This window comes from Rosa rugosa, chromosome 5 (assembly GCF_958449725.1).
Source record: "Rosa rugosa chromosome 5, drRosRugo1.1, whole genome shotgun sequence".
Taxonomy (NCBI): Eukaryota; Viridiplantae; Streptophyta; class Magnoliopsida; order Rosales; family Rosaceae; genus Rosa; species Rosa rugosa.
In genome coordinates, this window is record NC_084824.1 from 4,776,367 (window position 1) to 4,801,553 (window position 25,187).

At 38.1% G+C, this 25,187-nt stretch overlaps 5 protein-coding genes across 6 annotated transcripts; 1 reads left to right on the top strand and 4 right to left on the bottom strand.

Annotated features, from left to right (window-relative positions):
• Positions 1–671: 671 nt before the first annotated feature.
• LOC133709882 (transcription factor TCP15-like) lies at positions 672–3,831 on the bottom strand. The gene is made up of 2 exons (XM_062135820.1): positions 2,260–3,831; positions 672–1,178 (listed from the first exon to the last, which is right to left on the bottom strand). The coding sequence occupies exon 1, from the start codon at positions 3,541–3,543 to the stop codon at positions 2,266–2,268; it is 1,278 nt and encodes a 425-aa protein (XP_061991804.1). The 5' UTR covers positions 3,544–3,831; the 3' UTR covers positions 672–1,178; positions 2,260–2,265.
• An 8,437-nt stretch (positions 3,832–12,268) lies between these two features.
• LOC133709935 (uncharacterized) lies at positions 12,269–14,706 on the bottom strand. 2 transcript variants are annotated; one of them, XM_062135894.1, is made up of 7 exons: positions 14,575–14,703; positions 14,447–14,482; positions 14,202–14,339; positions 13,975–14,061; positions 13,249–13,296; positions 13,074–13,150; positions 12,269–12,584 (listed from the first exon to the last, which is right to left on the bottom strand). In XM_062135894.1, exons 1-7 carry the CDS (start codon positions 14,647–14,649, stop codon positions 12,437–12,439), a joined length of 609 nt encoding a protein of 202 aa, XP_061991878.1. In that variant the 5' UTR covers positions 14,650–14,703; the 3' UTR covers positions 12,269–12,436. The 2 variants fall into 2 exon arrangements, with proteins under 2 accessions (XP_061991878.1, XP_061991879.1); XM_062135895.1 differs by lacking the exon at positions 13,975–14,061 and having other exon boundaries at positions 14,575–14,706.
• A 187-nt stretch (positions 14,707–14,893) lies between these two features.
• Positions 14,894–17,963, top strand: LOC133709931 (cullin-3A). The gene is made up of 2 exons (XM_062135891.1): positions 14,894–15,362; positions 15,801–17,963. The coding sequence occupies exons 1-2, from the start codon at positions 15,202–15,204 to the stop codon at positions 17,836–17,838; spliced, it is 2,199 nt and encodes a 732-aa protein (XP_061991875.1). The 5' UTR covers positions 14,894–15,201; the 3' UTR covers positions 17,839–17,963.
• A 398-nt stretch (positions 17,964–18,361) lies between these two features.
• LOC133709933 (uncharacterized) lies at positions 18,362–20,382 on the bottom strand. Its single transcript, XM_062135893.1, has 9 exons — positions 20,082–20,382; positions 19,913–19,995; positions 19,740–19,823; positions 19,580–19,655; positions 19,407–19,479; positions 19,237–19,310; positions 18,932–19,025; positions 18,589–18,671; positions 18,362–18,514 (listed from the first exon to the last, which is right to left on the bottom strand). The coding sequence occupies exons 1-8, from the start codon at positions 20,347–20,349 to the stop codon at positions 18,605–18,607; spliced, it is 819 nt and encodes a 272-aa protein (XP_061991877.1). The 5' UTR covers positions 20,350–20,382; the 3' UTR covers positions 18,362–18,514; positions 18,589–18,604.
• A 416-nt stretch (positions 20,383–20,798) lies between these two features.
• Positions 20,799–24,685, bottom strand: LOC133709932 (probable hexosyltransferase MUCI70). Its single transcript, XM_062135892.1, has 9 exons — positions 24,514–24,685; positions 24,205–24,434; positions 24,022–24,111; positions 23,578–23,933; positions 22,891–23,102; positions 22,524–22,780; positions 22,243–22,421; positions 21,329–21,427; positions 20,799–21,253 (listed from the first exon to the last, which is right to left on the bottom strand). Exons 2-8 carry the CDS (start codon positions 24,392–24,394, stop codon positions 21,359–21,361), a joined length of 1,353 nt encoding a protein of 450 aa, XP_061991876.1. The 5' UTR covers positions 24,395–24,434; positions 24,514–24,685; the 3' UTR covers positions 20,799–21,253; positions 21,329–21,358.
• Positions 24,686–25,187: the final 502 nt, after the last annotated feature.

Genomic DNA, 25,187 nt, shown 5'->3' on the forward strand with positions numbered 1-25,187 from the left:
TATCACAATTCATTATTGATGCATCACTGTATCAATGTATCATCATCATCATCAATGGTTTTATGAAGTATCGATCAGACGTTATATTCCAGCGAAACTAGCTAGCTAGCTAGTTCATGTGCTAGAGTCCATCTAGCTAGGGAGAAGTAGAACCAACTAAACCTAGCTAGCTAGATAGATTGGTGCTACTACTCTAGGATTTAGCTAATTACAATTAGTAATGTGTGACCAAATAACGAAGGCATGTATAGATGGTTTATAATATGTGAGTCGCCTGCTTCTTATTAATGAAGGGCTATTGCTTTGACCGACAAAAAATTGGGTGATTATTAAGGAGGGCTTTTCCTCTCCTAGTTTAGATTTAAATGCGGATGATCCAAACTATTCGTCTTTTAAGTATTGTTTAGTAAAATTTATTATTGATCGATCGTAAATCTGTATTCGGGGTTAACAATTCATATTTTTTAAGGTACTTATTAATGATATAGAACAAATTGATAGATAAAAAACTCAATAATTTTCAATCTACCGCCATTTTCTCAAAATTCACTAACTCGTAATTTTTGTATTAGCACATCCATCAAACTCCACCATACACTACAAAACAAAACAATTTCGAATCATTCGAATAAGTTGCAAGCTTTAACCACGTTGCTAGAGGGAAATAATCTAGCTAGCAGTGTATGAATTACAGGAATTACAAAATTTAATACTACGTACTTGAAACTTTCCTCTCTGAATGCACAACTAAATGCTCTCGGACCATAAGAATTGCAATTCAACTACGTTCTTAAATACACAAACCTATTTCAGTCCTATATATGGGCAAGCCTTGATTTCAATACTAACACAAGAAAGAAAATAAAACCCACGGAACACAAGAAATTCACAGCTTGCAACAACTTTTTTTTTTTATTGGTCAAAAGCTTGCAACAACTTTGCAGAGACACATTTAAACTCGACATCTCTACGTACATGATCATAGATCATCGAAAACTCAGAGAGGAATGCTCTAGCTCAATCAACTCAAGTGATCGATCATCGTTCCATATATCGATCAGAATTGAGAGGTCGATCAAATACACATATTTTCATGAAGCTCATAAATTAGTCGTTTACCAGAAAACTGCAGCAGTATCGCTGTCCCATAGCTAGTACTAGCTATACTAGAACGGTCCCTGTAAATTTCAATCGTTTGTATAAGAAATATGACGTACATGGTGCAGAAGAGGCAGTTTAATTAACACATGCACCCCTAGCAAGCTAAAGTGCGTACCAATTAATATGAATCAGGTCTAAATGTGGTAGCAAGCAGTAAGGCTTTAATTATATATACGCAGAAGGAAACTAAGCAAGTCCAGAAAGATGAGCAGAGCAGTGACAGTCAGCTTAGTACTACTAGAACTACTGCATGCTCAGCTCAGCTTGTAAAATAATTATGCATAATTGTTTGCTTTAATTTTTTAATTTGGCAAATTTGGCAGGGTCTCACCCACCACCTGAGCTAGTCCACTCGCTCAGTGCCTCCTTAAATTATGTGTGGGCTCCTTCAGCCTTTATAGTGGGTTCGTACAACTGCAGTTGTACAAATATGCATGTATGATCATAGCAGTCGATCAATATTAATTTACAGTGATAGATAAGATAGATTGATTATGGGAGATAGAGAGGATTTGCTTCAAACCAATCAGAGTGGGACAAGATGTTTATTTTCATTAAGTGAATTAACATTGCAGACTGATGCAGTGAGAAACCTAGAACAATCAAGTCCTCGATCACTCCACCAGATTAGTGGAGCTACCGCAAGTAAATGTTTCTGATTAGATTTTCTGAACAACACACACGGAGAAAATTAAAGATGATCAAATCAGATCGAGAGAGAGATATATAGATCAGTGCATGCATGGAAAGTTCATAAGCAAACCATGGAGTCATTGTTCAGTACACACACCCAGAAAAAATCAACCCATCTTGTAAAACAACAAACAGCTCGCATGTTAATATATAGTCTCTCTCTTTCTCTCTCTCAAAACCCTAAACTCTTCTCACTGGTACTTGATCATATATAGTCTCACACTAAAATCCAACATTCAACTCAAATCCAAAGCAATCAAACTCGCGCGCACCTCAACTTGTTGCAAATGATCGAACATATATGCACTTTTAGAAACTTAACTAGCTAATTGCTAAAACAATTAGAAAACGAAAGCACTTAATTAAGAATCAACCAACTAAGCAAGCCATACTCTTGTAGCTGACCTAGGATTAACGTTGACTAGCATTTGAATGCTCATCATGGTGTCCCTCATCTGCATCGTCTGATGGATGCTGCCCATTCACCGGAGCGCCACCGCTGAGAATTGGCCTATACGCGTTGAGCGCCGCCAGCATACCCAAGTGGCTGTCCGCCATTGCGCCTCCTCCTCCGCCTCCACCAGTGCTCAATACCGAGGTCCCCAATTGCACTTGACTTGGTAATATTGCCATTGGAGGAGCAAAATTCATGAAATGCAGCCCATGGTTACCGTTGACAGTAGTGGGAAATGTCCACATAGGTGGGTCTTGATGATGAAGATGAGCACCGCCACCACCACCACCACTCATATTCCCAGCCTGGCCTTGATTGCTGTTGTTACTAGAAGGATTGTTCGCCACCATCCAAAATGTCGCCGGAATCGTACTCTGGCTTGCCGGAATCGACCCCGTGCTCGATTGCAACATGTAATTCCCCAATTGACTATGACTAGTATGGGACGATGATGACGATAACAAATCTTGCTCGTCAGGCCTTCTCTTTCTTCCTATACTACTCCCCTCTCTGGACATATGATCAAGATCAAGAGTAGTAGTAGCACTAGTATTATTATTACCTTGATCGCGCATTTCTTGCTTGGCTTCCAACATGGCATTCACATTTCCGGAGTTGAAATTCAACAACATTGAAGACGGAGACAAATCAACCCCCGGAAACAAGACCCTGCCGCGCTGTTGCTCCTCCATCAACTGCGATGCGCCGCCGCCGAACAACAGGTTGCTACTGCTGTTGGTCGGGTTGAAGTAGCCGCTGGTCCTCAAGTGCGACGGCGCCGACATGCTCGAGCCGGAGCTCCTCAGCGAGATGTTGAGGGATGTGAAGTTGGCGGGAATAGTGCCGGTCCCGGTGGCGGCGATGACGGCCGGCTCGGCCTGCTGGAGCAGCCACTCGATGGTCTCCCCATCCGACTTGTGCCCTAGCTCTCTAGTCAGCTGAAAAACCCTAGCGGCGCACGTGGCAGGCATGCGGATCCGGCGGCCACGACCGTCCACTTTGGTGTGCCTGTCTTTCGTTGACGTCCTCTTGGGAGGAGCAGGCTTCTTTTCTTGAATGCTGGAGACATCGGAAGTGGATCGGGCAACGACCACGGCCTTGGAAGAACCTGCAGGCTCAGCGCCACCGTAGCTGGAGGAGGAGGCAGCTGCTTCTTCCTCCTTTCTCTTGTCGAGAAACTGTAATGGAAAATTGGGCCGGATGCGGATCCCATTTTCATCACCTTCCATGATCATATGACCCGGTGTGGGATCGATAGATACTATTTTTTTAATTTTTTTTTGAATTGTTTTTTTTCTTTGCTGCTGCTGCTAGGACAACTGTAGCCGACCCTCAACTTAGTGGTGGCCTAGTGGGTCAAGCTCTCTATCTCTTTCTCCTTGTGGAGCATGAAATGAAATTCTTTTTCAGATGGGGGAGAGCTGAATTGGCAGCTCAGCAGCTGAGTTGTTTTTTCTCTTTTCTGAGAGAGAGAGAGAGAGGATAAGGGTCAAGGGGAAGAAGGCAAGCTTTAAGCAACAAAAATAATGAGTGGGAATTATATGGGTGGTGGTGGCCTCTGCGATCAGATATTATTTTTAAAGCCTATTTTTTTTCCTTTTTCTCTTTTGTTTTGTTTTTAATGGAATTATTGGAGAGGAGGGGTTTGTCTGTAAATTTTTCATTTTCATACACTGTTTGCTTTTCATATTTTCACCCCCCAAAAATAAATGTAGTTGGACAGTTCCTTGATTCAGACTCCACGTGCGGTGCTCTTTATCATTCAATCTATAGAGACAGTGGTGGCCGGAGAGGTGGGGCCCAGTCCCCCAAGTCAAAAAACCTAAGAGACTGATTGGTATCGTAGTAAAGAAGAAGATGATCACAAGTGGTTCCCATCTCGTTCGGGGTAATCATTGCGTTTTGCCTTTAATTTGCAGCTTTGCCCTTTACCATTGGAGCCCTAACTTCTCCAAATTCCCTAGCCTGTACTGGAATCCATACGTATATATTACTATTCCGGCGTCGATGAGGTAATTTCCATGCAGCTCTTTTGGAAAAAGGTCTGAATTCACTTTCTTGTAAAAATGAAATTGCAGTTACTTTCATTTGTTAAGAATTGATGGTAAGAATAACTTTCTCTTTTCGGTATTTTTCTTTTTTGATTGGCCAAGTGAGGAAGTCGTATAGTAAAGTAAAAATAATAGGATCCGACTAGTGTAGTTTACAAAAACTAGAATAAAAACAAGTAACAGTTGATTTAGAATATAGATGAAAAAGAAAGAAAAAAAACTATAAAGAGCTAAGAACGAAAATATGAAAACTCATAAGCTAAGAAAATGGTGTGACCCTTCTCCATTGGTTGACACTAGATGTCGATGGGGTTGGGAGCTCGCGGTCTCCACCCCTTTTGTCTGGATTTCTTAGCGACGAGTGATGGGATTTTGGCAACCGCCCATAATCTTTTCAAGCAATTTCTTGCTTCCTCTCTTCAGTTTGAAATTTCGAGCTCAGAACCTCCAAATTATAACATTCGAGATGTTTCAAGAAACCTTTTTCACACGTTAACTCCAAAGTTTACAATTAACTCATTCCGTGATGTTTATGCGCTACAATTTCATTTCTTTATTCTTTGGTCTTCGTTTTTTAGTAAGTTAACCTCATTTTGCCTACATCATGAAATTGAAAACGGTCACAGTAATTAATTTACTCAAATATATTCGGTGAAAATTAATCATTTCATCTATTCTTGTAAGAAAAATATGGTCGATAAAGTGAAAATACTAACACAGTTCTTGGCCAATACCCTACATTTTACGGGCACTCTCTAGGCCTAGACATGTGATAGAGCCACAGTGCGCAATATATGTGGTCCTCATGATCCCTACCTCACAAACTTGGATTTTGAAAGTTCAAAGTTCAAACTCTAAAATTTGCTTTCTCTTTAAAGTTTTAAAGGATTCATATGTCACGCAATAATAATTTTTTGCTGCATCACCCCCAATTAACAAGGTTACAGAGCATGTGCATAGCTCAGTGGTCACTCATTGCAACTCAAATGGGAGCAAAAACAAAAAGGACACAAATGGAAACACATAATGCAATCAAGATGACCAAGGATCGAAGTGTTACATTGATATCAACAACCAACACACATATACCTAACTAAATGATCATCAATCGATTTCCATATGTGGCAGCAGAGTAATCAAGCATGTGATGTACGTACAAAAATAATTATAGATTTACACGTAGATGACACTATTAGCAGTTGACACTCGATAATGACATTTCCTGATTCACAGATCATTTTCCATCAATCTTCGATTACGTCTAATTTGTACTGAACTTGATTAATTTGGATGTAAGTTAATTGGTCATGTCATTCATGTGCCATACATGTACTTTCAGGGTACTCTCAGTACCTCACATGAATGATTAGTGCTTAAATGCTCACGAGTTAAATTATTTATTTGACTCTTTCATTTGTATATCAAATTTAGAAGCTGAGACATTGGTCTTTAAGATTCCAAAGTTACCAATGTATCTTCCTCAACATTCAACAGTTAAAATTCCGTAAAGTAAAGTATTTTTTTTGCCTATTCACAATAGTTTTTATGGTATTTTCAGTTTTTTATTTTTCTCGTTTTGAGAAATAATTATTTCTCTTTGCATGCTTTTTGAAAAGAAATTGATTGAATTGATTTCACTGATGAATGAAAACTTGCAATCGGGGAAGCAAGATGCTGGTCGATCTCATTAAAATCTTGGCCTATTAAAACTTTGCCCAAAAAAAAAAAAAGGAATTACAAATCCATTATGCAATCAAAAGCTATAAGAATAGCGATTACCTAATCACCTTTTTTTTACGCATGTAGGTCATATAAATTATGCTAAGAGCATATTTAGCAGACTCTCTATTTTGGCTCCTTAGCCATTTTGAGGAGTGTGTTTAGTTTTTTATATATTTTAGCAGCTGCATCAAACTCCTAAGTGGCTATCAATTATAACTTAGCTATCTGGCTCCTAAATATAGAGAGCGAGATGAAGCTCTCTATAATTTAAAACATTCATTTTGAGTTATTTTATGTAACTTGTAAGTACATTTTAAACTATTTAATATTCATTTAAAAAATAATATATTATAAAACTAGTTAAAATAGAGAGCACTGGTGCAGACATATTTCTAAAGTGGCTAGTCAAAATGACTTTTTAGCTACTTTGGCTAAAATCTGACTCAAAAATGGCTAGCATTGTTAAAGATGCTCTAACATTTTATATGAACTCCACGCACATTTTATGTTAGTTTTATTTTTATAAGAAGCAAAGTTGTTGTAACAATAACAGCAATAGGTTTGAAGACCGCAATTCGTTATATAGAAATAGAAGCAAGGTGAAAAATTAGACGTAGTGTTTGGCAGCACCATAACAAACTAAGATCGATATATGGTCCTCATGCTATATTGTGGTTCTATCGCCAACATCACAGCCTTGAATTGAAGCCAATGACCTGTTTGAAGGGATATGATATAGAAATAAACCAATGGATTAGTACTTGAAAATCATTGGCATGAAATCACGTGCCTCTGCTACCTAGCTATCATGACAGGTGATGAGGATGGCTTACCTTCCCCCCACATTGGCTAATCAAATCATATAGCCAAAATTGTCGGAATGTTGGTGGTTGGCGATCTATAAATAAATCATTTTCGTCTCTCATTTCTGGCCAATCCAATCCCCCTTTTTTCAAACTTGATAAATGCAATTCCCATATCTATTATCCATCCACCATTGTGGTTAAGCTGTCCTTCCAAGTTTTGATATCGATGACCTTGGTACCAAACTACCAATAGAAAGACTTTAATTAGTATTAGAAAATGATGTACGTATCAAAGCGTCTGATGTGAGTTTATTGAGAAAGTGCTTTTCAATTTGAGCAAAGCAAGTTAGTTTATGACGCGTGAAATTAATACACTAATTAAGGATGTAATTTTCTATATTCTTAATATCCATATTCCATAAACATATATATATATATAATTAGTACCGCGATTTGCGGCATATATTAAGTACGTGTGTTGTGTTATTCAATAATTTCATTTAAAACTAAAACGTATTATTATTTATTTGGCACACTAAAACTTTTTGTTTATTGTGCAAATAGTTTCTTTTATGTATATGGGCCAAAAAAAAAAAAATATGGGCCAAAAGAAACAGATGTATGTACAACTTGTGAGTACGTAGGTTTGTGTGGAGCATCACTTTTGTAGTATTGGAATACTATGTACGTGTTTGTGGTCTCAACAAATATAATAGTGCCACTTCTTTAAGGGCGAGTGATAGGAGAAAAAAGAAAGGCAATACATACATCTTATATAATTAAGTCAATTCTTCAAGGAATGGTTAAATTTTTGAACTACCATATATGCCCTCATATAATATAAATATTAATAAATAAATTATTTCTATATGAGGATAAGATAATCAATACACTATATTATATTTGAAAAATCTGCAATACCTCCTATGAAAAAAGCCTAAAATTAGGAGATAAGTTACTGTAACTTTTTTAATTTTAAAAAATAAAAGTCAATTGACATTTGCGGAGCACATGTTAAGGGGCTAGTCTATTATATAAAGCAAATTGTTAAATTTTTGATACTCTTATTATACGGTTTATACCCTTTATTGATTGAATTGTTTAAAAAATAAAAATGATATTACAAGGCTAAAATAGTAAATAAACAAAATCAGTTTCTTCTTTTCAAGAAATTACAAACAAAAAATAAAGGAAAAAAAAACCCACGTTTGTAATTGTCAGTGGTAATTTGCTGCCTTTACATTTTTTTCTTTTTGTTTAATTTCCTTAAAATTTTCAGTTTTTAAATTGTTTTAATAAAAGCAAATTGGCAAGCACGGAGTGCATGTCAAAATGCTAGTATTAGTATTAACATAACTGCCATATGAACTACTTAAATTGTCTCAAACCATAAACTCGTGATAGTTCCAGACAACAATATAAAGTCGAGGTGAATTAGTGAAATGCAAGCACCTTAATCGACAAGCTAGCCAGTGATTAATCGATACATAATCATACGCAGAGTGAAGTATTCAAGTACGAGTAGAGAAGCGCGCCAATTGGAAGAGTCCAGGTATCCTTTTGTACTCTGCACAGAAAGCAATGCATTGATGTATATTGATGCAGGTGTGGGTCAGTAATCAATTCCAATAACTCTCACTTATCACTTGTGGCGGTGAAATTTACCAGGTTGCTAGAAACTGTGTCTCTCTGTGATATATGGGCCTCTGGTTCCTGATATTTCTGATGCGCTTTGCTTCTGTTCTTCAACTCCTACGTACCGCGCGCTTTCATATTTTACAGGACGTACGGCGCGCCTTAACAGCTAGCTACGTACCTAGCTACCCTCGAGCCTTTCTGAGAATTCAATCGACTCAATTACTGTGTCCTGAAAACTCACCAGTACGTCAGTTTCAGAAAACAATAAATCAATCTACAGTTCATATATAGGCTCATAGCCTCATGCATGGATGTTATTTCTCTTCTACGTAGAATAAATAAGTTACTATGTTTTGATTTTAACAGCGCCATAACTAGTTAATTTCTTTGTTAATTTTCTTCACATATCAGAATTAGTCTCTGTCTATTTGTTTATGACTTTATGTCTGGTGCAGAATGGACTTTTGCGTAATGATCCTGATGGGAAAGGAATTGACTATCCTAAAGTCGGTCAAGGTTTTTCTGTTTTAGTGTAAGAAATCTTTTTATATTATAAATTCTCCATTAAAATATGAAAACCAGAGGATTCTAGCAAGCTGATCGAAGAAGATTAGTTCTGAAAAAAGGTCGAGTGCTAAAACCCTAATCCCCAGTCACGCTGACGTCACAGGAACTCATTTTATTAAGTTAAATTTTGGCACAGAACTGGTGGGGGAGGGTGGGCCCCACGAGCCAGCTCAGTAAATGGGAATGTCCTTCTCGACTCTCTCTGGAGTGATTCTTGCGTGGGGCAGCCGCACCGCCACGTGGTGCGGCAGGCCAATCATTCCCCTAGCAGGGGGTATTTTGGGTATTTCACATTTAAAAATCAGGGACAATTTCGGAACAAAGACAAAAATTTCTTAAATTTGATTGGGCAGCCGCACCGTACACGTGGTGCGGCTACCCACACCGTACACGTGGTGCGGCTACCCACACCTAAGAATTGGCCCTCTCTCTGGCGCAGTTGGTGGGTCGGCTGACAACGCCACATCAGACTCGGACAGTTGTTATCTACTTGTCTACACCTTAAAATAATTTCATGTTCTTTTCTTTTGATTACAGAAAGTTTACCTCTGCAAAAAAGAAGTTTAGATGTTGATAATCTTCTTTGTTTTTGTTCTCTTTTTATAATTTTTTTTCATTTTTTTAGGAGAAAAAGGAAAATCAAACAGAGAAATCTCTGGGAGATCCAAAGTTAAATTGATCTAAATTAAAGACATTCAACGCTGGAAAATGAAGTTTCTTTACCAAAGTTGTGGAGAGGAGGACTTAGAGTAACTCCAACAGCTTCCCCATATTTTAGTTTTTCTCTATTTTAGGGAAAAATGAGCATCTTTTGCTCCAACAGATTCCCTATAACTTTCTCCATTTTAGGGAAAGTGAGGAGAGAGAAAACAAAATTCCCTAAATTTACAGCAATCTCTAAAATTTTAAGGAAGAATTTAGAGATTTTAGAGATTGCTGTAAACTAGGGAATCTGTTGGAGTTGAAGAAGAAAAATTGCTTAAAGCTTTGACTTTTGCTTCCCTATAATACAAAAATTATAGAGAAGCTGTTGGAGTTGCTCTTATGAGCTATTGAAGTGATAGCATCAACAACAAATTTTATTTTATTTTATTTGTAAGCCTCAAGGCTTAGTTTTATGACTTGGGTTTTCCCTATCAGCGTGATACCTAAGGGTTGGTGGTCTCATGGTTCCTTTGCAGCAAGGATTTACTGCAGCACCACATGTTTATGGTTATGTTGTAGCCTTTTTAGAGTAGCCGATGGAATTCAATTTTTCTATCTTTTCTTTTTCTGCATTGTACTTGGGGGTTCATTTTTGCCCCATGTTTTTGTAATTTTAGCTTTTTCTTTAATAAAATTTTACGATAAGGGGACAGGCGGTGGGTTCCCAGAGTGAGCGAAATGGGAGCAGCCTAAACCGTGAAAACGTTGTAAAGTTTCTTTAACTCTTTGCGCAGTTTCATAATGTTCTTCACAAACAATCTGAGGTTGGAGCATAGTTGATGTTGAATCTAAAGGGATCTTCCCCAAGAGTTCACATCGACGGGAAGGTTTGGCACCTCGATGTCGGCTCTTCGCCACCTAGGGGCATCGGTCACGCATTCCGGTAGCAGCCTATTGAGTCTCGTGTCTGGGTGCGATTCCTTTTTGATTGGATGGGAATGAATGAAGAAATACTAAACCGTCCCATATCAAATCTTGAACGTTGGCCCCTCTCCCTTGGTATTGAGGGTGGGACTTGTTCCCTACATCGTCTACCTCTGAGGAACTAATATCGCCTAATCCATTTTCGGTTTAAAAAATAAAATAAAAATAATAATAGACATTCTTTTGTTGCTTTTATCTCCATTAATTTTAATGGCACAATCTATTTCTGTAAGATTTAATCTTAAATCTTTTCATTATGAAATTACAATGTTAAAATTGTTAGCTGTGGCCTCAACAGCAAAACACATTCATTTCATGATCAAAAGCTATAAGTCTTTGTCGGTGAGTTGTGACCTGTTGGTAAGTTATAATTCTAACATTATAAAGATTATGATCGAGTTCAATTCTTACTGACATATGTAAGGGTGGGGTGGGCTAAGGGATTTAAAAAAAAAAAAAAAAAAAACTATAAGTCTTTCAATAGAAGTGACATTCATAAGCCAAATGGGATAAATTCCCAAATTATACACTTACCTATAGTGAAAAGTAATCAATCTCAAATATCACGATATGACATCACCACTAGCATAGAGACAAATCACTTCATCTTCTTTCACATAGGATCTCAAAACATGTCAAATCACTTGCACGATTCATCATCACGTTGATAATCATAAAATGCCGACAATTGAACACATAGTTCATAGGAAGAACATCGTAGAATTGGCACAAGAGCAGGACCAAAAAGAAATCGGAAGAACTCATTCCTGTTAAAAGGCTGAAAGCAATTAAACCTTAAATATATGGAAAAAATGGCGTAAAAGAGAACAGAAAGAAAAGAAGAAAAAAAATATAAACCGGGTATGTAAATGAAAAATGGAATGGGCAAGCTGATATTATAGGCAAGACTGGGATAACTGCTCAAAACGATGCATTTTTTTTTTAATGAAGAAAATAAAAATTTCATTAAATACAGACAACAAACTCAGCATAATATAAAACAATGAGTCCCAATAAGGGAGTTTTGTTTCTGGTCTGAAAAAGGGAGTTCAATTCAACATTGTGGGGAAAAAAAACAAGAAGGTAGTGGTGCCGTTTCGATGACTTGTTGAAATAGGACTTCATTTGTCAGAAAGGTTGACGATGATGAAGCTGCAATGAAGATATAAAATTTGATATAAAATTTGCTCATTTCTTCTGGTTTATGATAATGTAATGTGAAACCTTCAGATTCTATACTTTTCAATGTCACACTCAAATTATTACATATAGATTTGGCAATGATTTGATGTGAATTTGCCACCCATAATTTCAACTAGTAGTCATCATCTGCAGACTATTATATGAAAACACAGTGCAAGGGCAACAATATTGTATAGGCTATTGGACCTACCAAGTGCATAATTCAAACAAGTTGCCTGCCTCGTGTTTTTGACTATAGTATAGGACCACAGGTTATCTTAATTTATGTATATTAAGTGCGTGGATTGTGATCTATTATGTGCGTCTCTCCTAGTATATGCTTATCTGAAGTGACCTAGACTACATTCAAGTAATGGTTGGATTTGATTCAAAACGATAACTGATCGACAACTGCAAATGGTGTGAGAACATCACGCTACCAGAATCAAGCTATAGCAGAAGAGGCCTTCACAATGAAATAAGGTCTATAACTACCCTAATACTCTGGAGTACATAACTGTTCGGAACACATCTCATGGCCCAGAACCAAAGAGATTCCAGTCATTGATTTTGAAGCTCGAGACAGCGAGTCTAAAGACCTCAGCCATTGGCACATGCCCAGATTGTAATGCAGGAGCAGCAAGACCAGCCCCGACTGTGTTAGCACTTTCGCTCAAAGGACTGCAACCAAAATCACACAAGCGTTTCAACATCAGAATGCACGAGTGACAAATAATTGCCAAATTAAGAGTTTACATCTACACAAATATTGACATGCCCGTATTCCATATTCTCTTTCTGAACTGTTTAACTCAGTACACTGGATTCTAAATCCTAGTCATAGCAACCATGATACTTTTTTAAAGATAAGTGCCGACAGAAGACTTCTTGGACCTAGATTCATTAAGGTATTTAAGGACTGTCATGGTGGGTCTTGTTTTATAGATGTGCAAGCACATCACAATACGAGGTCCAGATCTTTGATGATAACACCCCCACCTCCCAATATTCAGGAACGTCTACCATCAATCTTACTAGATCTGTCCATAGAATATCTATGTTCAGTAAGCACACAGAATAAGACATCTTTGTTTCTAAGAGGCAATTTCTTTATTCTATATTCAGTAACCAACAAACTATAATTTTTGGGAACTCACTCCTGATACTTACTTGATATGAATGGGTTCATATGCAGTAATTAGCACATCTGTATTAACTCCCTTAAGTCGTAGGTTTGCCACATAGACCTGCAGGACTCAAAACAATAGACCCTAGTTAGAATATTTGCCACAATCAGCATATCCTGAAACAGCTAAGAATGCTGGAGAACATGAGAATTACATACCCTCACAGTATTTTGTGCTTCCCTTCCTTGTCGCCCCTTGGAAATTGCCTACAACAAGAATGAAAGCATAAACTAGAGTTCAAGAGTCCAGAAAATGTGCTATGGTTCATGCTATTTGTTAATAAGCAAGAAAATGCTTCTCTTTGCAAACAATTAACTATCAGAAATTAGATCCTGAGGAAGTTTGGAGTTATATGAATATTGAAGAACCTCAATATCAAATTTATTTAACAGACAAACTTAAAATAGAAATGGTATAACAGAATCTGCCAGAAAGTTAATACAAGGGTAGAGTAAGGAAATCATCAAAGTTAATTAGGTATATGCGTGTCCAAAATTCAACATTAGATAGAGAGAGAGAGAGAATGTCCAGATAAGTGTTTCTAGTTCATAGTTTGTTTCTCATCTTTTGCTTTACTATTCTTCACAGTTGAAACAAACTTAGATGGTTGATTCTGATAAGCAAGTGGTATTTTCGAAATCCATTCAAAAATCATAACAGCAATGTGTGCCCTGATCGAACTATAGAAGTAAGATGCCATTGCAATGAGCCATATGGTAACGAAGTTACATTCAATTCAATATGGGTATACCTCCGTCATACATAATCACACATAACAACACTCAGGCCAATCAGAGGTAACATTTATTTATCACCAATAGCATTGAAAAGGTTAATTTGCAATATATAAACCGCACAAAGCAGGGCAATCAAACGCAATATACCATTTGGGCAACTGCAGTTGTAACAACAGCAGGTATGTTTCTGTAACATAGCCCAGGAGCCTCAACTACTCCCGACTGCTCAACCACCTGAAGATTAATCCACCACACATTGATAAATCATCAGCTGCTAGTGCGAATAATACCTCACACTCCATTCGCAACTCAAACTCGAAAAATAATTAAACCAAGCCACGCAATTCGTAATGCAGAAGTTGAGAATCACTCACCACACTTCCCTCAGCCTCTTGCTCAGTGGCAAGGTCCTGAAGAAACCAGGCAGCACTTCCATTGTCCCCAACTTCAGGCTTCAAATCCAACAGCTCAATGATCAAGCTCTCGTCGCGGGCAGGGTCCACAAATGCCTCCTTCAAAACCCAACCCAACCCAACCCAACAATAATCAACATGAATTTCAATCAATCCACAACACTGTTACACGCAGAAAACACAAAAAAAAAAAACCATTGACAAACCTGGTGATCAGGAACCTGACGAACATTGCTCACATCCTACAATTTTTTTTTTTTTTTTCCACACCAGCATCAGTACCTCAACATATAAAACACAGCCACAAACAAATTGCAAAGAAACAAAGCCCAACCTGAAATCTATTAGGGATGATGCTGGAGATGGCCCCGCCGAACAAAGCGCGTTGAGAATACACTTCCTGTGCCATAACCAAAGAGAGTTTTGGGGCTGTCTGCTTCTGCCGATCGCCGTTTGTTTGTTTGTTTGTTTATATACGAGCTTCCGTGGTAGCTTGAATTTCACGTCCGCGTGAAGTTGACGAACCGCGACCGCTTAATTTTCAAGCTAAATTTCGCGGGCTTGGCCCACGATGGTTCGGCCCAATGAAGCGTTTCGTTATAGACGCGCGCGCCGAAATATTTTTGACGAGGAAACGTCCAACAAAAGAAACGAAACGTTTTTAACGACCAAAGAAAAATGAAAAGAAAGGAAAGGAAAGCAAGCCCAAAGAGAAAGTTCTGAAATGAAAATCAATCACAGGAGCCAAAGCCGTTGCTTGCCTCTCTCCAACCTTGGATTCCCCTCGTAATTTAATCGTTAAATTTCCCCCTCGTAGTTTTTATTTCTTCGATCGCAACTGTCACGCGGTAAATCACCGACGTCTTTGTTGTTCTTAAATCCGAAGAAGCCAAGTTTTGGGATTCGATTCGAGGCTTGACGACTTTTGGAATCGGAGGTAATAATAAAAAGTAGAGAAACGATGAGTAACCAGAAGAAGAGGAATTTTCAGATAGAGGCGTTCAAGCACAGAGTGGTGGTGGATCCGAAATACGCCGACAAGACGTGGAAGGTTTTGGAGCATGCAATCCGTGAGATTTACAATCACAATGCTAGTGGCCTCAGCTTTGAAGAGCTTTACAGGTTCGTGCTCTTCGTTTTTGATTTTTTTTTTTGATGATGATTTGACTTTGCTTCTTTTGCCCGAAATTAGTAGTTAGGGTTTCGATTGCTTTGGTTTTTAATTTTTTTTGAGAGATTTTGGAATTCGATTGCGATCGCTTGTTCCTGTTAGGATTGATTGACCTAATTAGGTTACTGATGTAGATGATGGTGATCATTAGGTGCCTTGGATACATGAATAGGTTTAGTTTTATATAACGATTCGAGTTACGAAATGATCAAGGAAGAATTAAGATAAGTTTAGTAACAGAATGCGAAAGAATGGAGGTATGAGTCGTTACGATTTTACAGTTTTGCACACAGACATAAGCATATGCTAGTTTAGGGCTTTGTGATTTTGGTTCCTTTTGTGAGAATGGATTGTCACGTTGCTATGCTCTTGTTGTTTTATGGATATAGAAATGCCTACAATATGGTGCTTCACAAATATGGTGAGAAGCTGTACTCGGGGCTGGTTAAAACTATGACTTGTCATCTCAAAGAAATATCCAAGTGTATTGAAGCTGCTCAAGGAGGGATGTTTCTGGAAGAGATGAATAAGTTGTGGACGGATCATAACAAGGCGTTGCAAATGATTCGAGACATACTGATGTACATGGACAGGACTTACATTCCGAGTACCCAGAAAACCCCTGTTCACGAGCTTGGGCTGAATCTTTGGAGAGATAACATTATTCACTCGAGCAAGATCCAGACGAGGCTTCTAAACACACTTCTTGAACTAGTACTCAGAGAACGGACCGGTGATGTTATCAACCGGGGTTTGATGAGGAATATAATTAAGATGCTAATGGACTTAGGTCCTTCAGTTTACCAGGAAGACTTTGAGAATCCTTTTCTTGAGGTTTCAGCCGAATTTTACAAGGGTGAATCTCAGAAATTTATTGAGTGCTGTGATTGTGGGGATTATCTGAAGAAGGCTGAGAGGCGCCTAAATGAGGAACTGGACAGGGTGACACATTACTTGGATGCAAGGAGCGAGGTCAAGATTACTAATGTGGTGGAGAAGGAGATGATTGCTAACCACATGCTGCGACTAGTCCACATGGAGAATTCAGGCTTGGTGAACATGCTTCTTGATGATAAGTATGAAGATCTTGGAAGAATGTACAACTTGTTTCGTCGGGTTGCCAATGGTCTCTCAACAATACGAGAAGTGATGACTTCTCACATCAGGGAAACTGGTAAACAGCTGGTTACTGATCCAGAAAGGTTGAAGGATCCAGTGGAATTTGTGCAGAGGCTCTTGGATGAGAAAGATAAGTATGATAGCATCATTAAATTGTCGTTCAACAATGACAAGACATTCCAGAATGGTTTGAATTCCTCTTTTGAGTATTTTATTAATCTAAATACTCGTTCACCTGAGTTCATTTCACTGTTTGTTGATGACAAACTCCGCAAAGGGTTGAAGGGGGTCAGTGAGGAGGATGTAGAAGTTATTCTCGACAAGGTGATGATGTTGTTCCGTTACTTGCAGGAGAAAGATGTGTTTGAGAAATATTATAAACAGCATTTGGCAAAGAGGCTTTTGTCCGGTAAAACTGTCTCTGATGATGCAGAGAGAAGTTTAATAGTCAAGCTCAAGACAGAATGTGGGTACCAATTTACTTCAAAATTAGAGGGTATGTTTACAGATATGAAAACTTCCCAGGATACGATGCAAGGGTTTTATGCTAGCCATCCTGAGCTAGGGGATGGCCCTACATTGACCGTCCAGGTTCTAACAACAGGGTCCTGGCCCACTCAACCGAGCGTGACATGCAACCTTCCAGCAGAAATGTCAGCGCTCTGTGAGAAATTCCGCTCATATTACCTAGGAACCCATACAGGTCGGAGGTTGTCTTGGCAGACAAACATGGGCACAGCAGATATAAAGGCTACCTTTGGGAAGGGCCAGAAGCATGAGTTGAATGTTTCCACTTACCAAATGTGTGTCCTAATGCTATTTAACAATGCTGATAGACTTAACTATAAGGAGATTGAGCAGGCCACCGAGATTCCAGCTTTAGATTTGAAGAGGTGTCTTCAATCCATGGCTTGCGTGAAGGGAAAGAATGTTCTTCGGAAAGAGCCTATGAGTAAAGACATTTGTGAGGACGACACTTTTCTCGTTAACGAGAAGTTCACAAGCAAGCTGTATAAGGTGAAGATAGGAACTGTGGTTGCACAGAAAGAATCAGAACCAGAAAAACAAGAGACTCGTCAAAGAGTGGAGGAGGACAGGAAGCCCCAGATTGAAGCTGCGATAGTGAGGATCATGAAGTCGAGGAGGACTCTGGATCATAACAATGTAATATCTGAGGTTACAAAGCAGCTGCAATCACGATTCCTGGCCAACCCAACAGAGATTAAGAAACGCATTGAGTCCCTTATTGAGCGAGAGTTCTTGGAAAGAGACGGTACAGACAGAAAATTGTATCGGTATCTTGCCTAGAGAATTTGTTTACTTTTCATGGCATTGATATCATAAATTGTACCTCAATTAGGTAATGTAATATTGTTGTCTGCAATCACGATTGATTTTCATGAATATCAATTTATTGCTAGTTTCACAGTTCACTGTCTGACTTGTCGGATGAACTTTAACAAGCTGAAACTTTCTTCTAAAATCTAAATTCTGACCAGATATATAATTGATTGTCCATCAAATTCATAGTAAGACCAAAACTGGGTTCTTATTAGATGAGTTCTCATGTATACTCTGCTTTTCACTCGCTGTTTTATTTCTCCTACTGACACGTGCAGCAATGGTTTACCATATTCTGTGATTGCCTGTTTACTCTTTAGATTTCTGATATGGAGTGAGGTGGAGCTTTTTCTCGTGCAATTATTGATTCGTAGTGAATAACAATAACCCTCCTTTTGGCCACCTTGTCACTTATTTCTCTATTGACTTAAATTTATCATATTCTATGAAGCTGTGAAGAACAAAAGTTTAGAACAGAAATTCAATCACATTTCTAATAGCGAGGCAGCTGAAATCTTATAATGAATCACTAAAGAGATCAGAAATGTTGGTTATTTTGTATGTTACATTGTAAAACCTTCTTCTGAAGCAATGGAGGTTATTTTACTACATAGATTCAGGAAGTTTGTCCTCGGTGTGATACCTGAAAACAACGAAAACAAGGAATGGTTAAGGAACAAACAAGTTTGAAATACAATCAACAAAACAGTGTGGTACCTGTTCCTTTTGAAAGCTATGACTCTGAAATGAGAATTCTATTTCGAATGTCGGAGAATGTCTTCACCTCCTTGCCCCATAACCTGCTTATTCAAATGAGTGGTAACTACTAAAGTATCAACCGTATTAGAACTAAGAGCTATTTTTGTAAGCTAGCTCCCAGTCAACCGCAAAATTCATGAAACAATCCTATATCATGAAATGCAGTGAACCATATTTTAATCTGCCTCGGCAAAAGAGGTTTTCTAATCTACTTCATATGAATGTTCATATCATGACTAACGTTCACATCAGAGAGCATTTAATAAGGACAGTCACGTGTTTAAATGAAAAGAACTCTTACCAGCAATCAATTCCAACAGCATTGGCCCCAATCTTATCTGCATTTTCATCATCACCAACATGTACTGCCTTGCCAGCATCCGCATGAGTTTGATCTGTAAATATTCGAGAATTTGTGATATGCTTGCCAAAACATGTTTTGCAACAATTTGATCACTATTGGAGTTTAAATTAGCGGTTTACTTTTGATGGAAAACATTGAAATAATAAAAGGAAAACCGAAGAATGTACAGTTCATACCAACAGGTATAGAAAACCATTACACGTGTACAGTTCAACCGCTGAACATGGTACTGCTATACATACCTAAAGCAGCTTTAAATATGTTTGCATCTGGTTTTTCAGAACCAACCTCTGAAGATATGATAACAGCATCAAACCTGCAAACAAAGCGAACACCAAAAAACACTTCATTTCTGCTCCCTGTATAATAATTACCAAACAGAAGAAACAAGGTACAACGCCCAGTTTCTCACAGATGCAACACATTCAGCTCCTCGAGTAGCTTCCTTAAGCGGGAGTCAAAATTCGATACAACAGCAAGCTTAACTGTATTTCAATACAATGTAGGTACAGAGAGAACTTATTATGCAACGAGAATAGTACTAGTAGCAAGCAAATAAAGCGGCAGAGCATTGAGTAAACTAACCTCCAGCATCCTTGAGATGTACCATTGTTTCATAAGCTCCATCGGGTAAACGCCATGAATCACCTCTAGCATAGTACTGATAAATGAAGCAACCAGACTCATCATTCATTTCGAACCTTTTAAGCTCAGATAGTGTACTATCTATCCTCAAATGAATTACCTGATAGACGTGTTCGAAATAATCAAGATCAGAACAACCAGTGGCTTCTGAAACAACTAGTTTCCAAAATGGCCTCCCATCTCCCTACTCATCAATACACAGAAAACAATGATTTGGTCTACAATAATATTACATGAACTAGATATACAGAAATGAATATCGATTTTCGAGACCTGGTATCGGAGCTTTTGAGGCCAAGGAGCAGAGAAGGCTCTTCTGAACCCCTGCTTGATTTCAGCTGGAGTTGCAGTCACACCTGTGCGGAACAAGAAATCAAAACTAGATTCTGTGATGGGATTTTTTTCAAGCGGGAATTGGAAGTATTGTGGTATCGAAACGCACCGTATTGGGTTCCTATGGAGGCGTAGACCTCTTCGACGGGGTTGGCCAGCTGCAAGAGAGTGCCTCCGGCGTCCAACAACAATGCGTCGTAGGCTCTGCGAGGCGATCGGAGGGCTTCGCCGGAGCGAATTGGCGTTGAAGAGAAGCAGCGAATGTGGGTTTTGGGATGATGAAGAGGTTTAAGGGTTTTCAAGAGAGCGCTGCCGCCGTGAGAGCATTTGATCAAGCAACCCTCCATTTTACGGTCGCTCCCATTTTTTCCATTCATTTCAAGCTTCGCTGGAACTTTATAACTATTGCTAAAAAACCCAAGATCTTTCTAATATTAGAAAGGAGGACACCGTTGCGTAAGTAAAATATATACGTTGTATTTCCACTATTGAGCTCAAGCTTAATAGTGGAAATACAAGGCAAAAAAGCAGTGAATAGTCTTGACCGGTTAAGCTCAACGGTGGACTTGCCCTTACTCGACATTTTGAAGTCACCAAACTTAGGACATGTCATATAATTTTTCGTTCAGTTGATCGAAAAAAACACATTTGTTTTTGGGAAGCTTCACATGAAGAGGTTTAGGGATTTCAAGAGCACTGCCATGAATGTGGTTTATAACATTACCCAGCTTCAGTTTGTTTCTTTTTTTAAGTTGCTGAAAACCTCAATATTTTTCGACAATTAAAAAGGAGAACAGTTTTACCTTGACAAAGAGAACCACACCACATTTTGAAAACCAAATGGATTCATTCAATTTTGGGGGTGAGCTACTTTGTATACCATACAAAGAACAAAAATGTATTACAACTTGTTAGTTTCTAACCCTTCTTTCATGAAAATTAGAAAGCTGGGTTTGAAAATGTATGAGAATTCCTAGAGAGGAAAATAAGCCTCAAACTTATATGCATTTTCAGTCACTAAAAGTGTAAACCACCAATGAATTGTGATTATGACTTGATGAGGGATGACTAAAGTAACAACTCTTGCGTGGTCTGTCTTTCCCTGTTTGAAGTATTTATACCAACCAAACAGCACCAGCAGTTGAGGCTTATCCCTATGCATGCTATGTGCTCAGGTGGAAGTGCAACAAAATAACCCTCCAGCCATTAATAGCAGCAGGACAAGACAACTCGATCAATGTCTAGCAAAAAGAGCTGAAATTGGCTTGGTTTTTGTCCATCCTGCAAAAATCTCAAAATATGGTCACACAAATATCGACGAACCAGGTTCACAGATAAACATGACCTTAACCTTACCAGGCATACACTAAATGTCATAACTTTTAATCAAGTAACAGGTGGAGACAGCTCTGCCCTGTGCCGGAATAGCTTTGCTAGTGCTCTGCGCTCACAGTCCTGGAAAAAGTAAAACAGTAAAAAACTAGTTCAACCAATGACCTTGACACTGACAAATTTTTTTGATTCAACTTAACACGACTGAATATGTATGATAAAACCTCCCAACATATGCTCGTATTTGGGTGAGCACAATTGCCTGCAAAATCTCTTATAATAGTGAACTGACAAAGTTTTCTAATCCTTGTGACAGAAAAGTATGCTGAGCTCAAAGTGTTTCAAAAGCAGCAAGGTTTCTACAGAAGAATCATTATACAATAGTTCTGCAGTAGAAACGAGGAAGAAACAACTATCTAGCATTTTCACTTTGGTAAACATCCCAAACCAAATCAACCTCCTCTCTCATCAATTTCCTCTCCCTCCCTTTCATCAATCCAGATCTATAGAATTTTATTTTGTTTGAAAAACAAAAAAAAATCCGTTAAGGTATCATGGGAACATCTGGAAAGCTGAATCCTAAAGAAGGAGCACCAAAACTATTCTACAACTACCCTGCTGAGAATAATATTTGCACAAATAAAATCCACCATCATTTTAAAAGCAATTACTTCTAATAGCAACCACCATTTTCAAAATAATTACTCACACATAGCAACCAGAAGTCATCCAATTTGAAATTTCTTTGAAACGCATCCTCAAAACCAAATTGCTAACCTAAAAACTGTCGCGGATGATCAACATAGTTCAAAATCATGATAAAGGATACTTCATTCAAAGAACACAAATTGCATGCTATATTCAGTAGAAATATGATCTAACAACTAACAGAAGTATATGCAATATATATTTTTTATTTTTCTAAGAATTTCCAGTACCTTGAACATATTTAGGTAGAATGGTCTATCTGGGTTCATTCTTCTCAATTTTAAGAAAGTATATGCAAAGCTTAGCTGATCGCGGGAGGTAAACCGGTCAACTTCATTAAACCAGAGGCATGAAAATAAATTTGAAATAGGTGTATGTGCACGGACAATAAATGAACCTTCGGGAACATCTGCAGGGTAAAATGGCACACCAAATCAGCATATAATATGGTTGAATTCTGACGAAAGGAAAGTACTATCTTTACAAGTAACAAAATGTCAATAACACTTACAACTTGGAAGAGGAGTATTTGGGTCTGAAGAGTCAAACTTGGTGAGGCCATCAGATTGGTAAAATGTGAACTGCTCATCAATCACTGTGTGATTGTACTTATTTAGACGCTTATTTTGGAGCACCTCCTCCCAAACACAATGCCGGTCATAGTGATTGGAAATGGCATATTCTGATTTTGCTCGCCATAAAAAGTATTCGATAATCTGCATCGGATCAGTATTAAGTCGCATCTTGCTGTCAACCCAAATGGAATACCTGTAAACAGGAATTAAAAGGGCAAGGAAAATGCATTAAAAACCCAATCAGAATTGAACAAGCCAAAACCTCACCAAAACTGTATGGCTGAAACATGGTGTGAGAATTACCATGATGAGGGAAAAAGGCGATGTGATAAAAGTTTTGGCACCTTTCCGGTTCTCCGCATATCTGCATATGGTAAGTTCTTCACTATAACTATCCTCCACAAGCCAATATGTCCTGTATCATCAGGAAAATGCCCTTCGGATGATATTTTTGCCAGGCTTTCTTCATCCACAAACATTACAAAACAAACATTTTTCTTGGAATAGTCACTGATCTGCAAATAAGGATACATTATCATCAACACTGAAACAAATAAAATCTGTAAATCTTCTAATGCCAAAACATAAAGTATCATACCACCGTAGTCATAGATTAACTTATACTCGCAACAATCACTTTAGCACTCCTCAGGACCTATAACGTTGGGATTGTAGAAAAAAGTTATGCTTTCCATCACTCTTTTTCTGGTCAGTATACTTCTTATCAATACCATTAACATAACTTATCAAAACACCACTAATTGTTTTTCATCTCTTCACACCACCATTCTGTAATGATTAGACTAATGAAAAGTGCTGTCCAAAAGAAAACTCTTCAACTAAGCCTTTATCTATTGATTTTCTTGTACAAAATTAAGGGCCTGACGAAAGAAGTTAAAAAGAGACCAAAAAACTATTTTACCAAAGCATTTGATTACATGCTTTACAAAATGAGGAACAGAGAAGTTCAAAAAGGAGTAGCACATTTACCTTTCTACTTGTAGGCCTTCTTAGAAAATCAGAGCTCCCAAAAATGCAAGAAGATACTGCAACCTTACAATCCTTCATATACGCCTTGTCCTTCATATCTAAATCAAATCCAGTGCTTGAGGACCCTGGAGGCCCGTTGACAAATCCGCAATGAAGAGTTTGATTTACGGCATAAAAGGACTGCTCTCTTTCCTCAAGGGTCGGATGCCCTCCAAATCTAGGTTCATATATATCACTTGTAGGAAGTTTTTCCTCTTGGTCAATGTACTCTAGTGAAAACTGTGTAAAGTTCATAACTTCCCGGGGTTCCTTAAAATAATCAACTGATTCCTTTAACGGAACGTCGCAAGAAGTATCTGACCGAACCAAAAGGGTGTTACTTTATGTTTGTTATACATCATTCAATTGCAAATTCAATGCAAAACTAAGACAAAGAGCACTTACATTTCCTACGATGCTTGCTTGCACCATCAGTCCGCGAAGATTCTACCTTTACTGAAATATCTGCACTTTCTTCAATCTCATGATTCTCATCTACAATGAGTAATGAAGATGAACCACCATTGTTACACTGTATTACATACATAAACAATACGGACTGTGTATAAACTGAATTGGTGCACATACCTGTAGACAACATTGTGAGGCCGAAGAAGATGAAATAAAGCAGAAAGATTGCTGCAAAGACAAAAACCCAGAGCGAGAATTGAAGTGTAGAAATGCGACTAAACCTTCTTCCTCTGCGAACAAAGCGAGGAGTACCATGCTCACTTGGACCAAGATACATCAGAACCGCTCCGATCAGAACTCTTCTCATCTCTCCAAAGCCAAAAATTCACTACCGCGCCTCATCAAATCTGCCAACAAATTCAATTCGAGTCTGTTTACAACAAATATTGGATTATAGAAATGTATAAAACGTTTAAGAATACGTACATTTTCAGACAGGGGAGCATTGTGGCGTCCAGAATGTTCTGTTTTCAGGGGAGGTTTACTCGGTCGGAGATCTGACGGTGGAGAAGTGGCGAAGTGGGAACACCATGGGAAGAAGAAGAAGATCTCTGTCTTGTTTTTTTGATGAGGAGAAAGATCTCTGTCAGCGATGATAGAGGCCGGAGTTTTTTTTTTTTTTACTTTTTAATGGACCCCCGAGTTTCTTGTAAAAGGTTATTTTCTCCGCTAAATACAGTAAAATTTTGATAAATCAGTTAATAACTTTAGTTCAAAGTTAAATTTTATGGTCACTTCCAATTTGGACATGCTTTAAATGTTGTTATTCCATTGCTCTCATTTTCATCTCATGTAAGTAAATTTCAGGTTCAATTACTTAGAGGTGGAAACAAGAATTATTCTCATCTCTATTTAATCATTTAATGGTATTATGTTTATCGAAAAATAAATGTTGTGTGACCCGAGGGGTTTGGTCAAGTGGAAACTTATTTAGGCCTGTAAGTCGGGCAAATATGAGCTAGATACTCAAAGAGGTTCAGGGTTCAATCATCCGCTTGTGAAGAACACATTTTGAGGAGAGCTTTATCCAAATTAGATCTCGACTCGGAGTGGTAGCATACTTTACCGCAATTTTTGTAACCAAAAAGTGAATGCTGTGT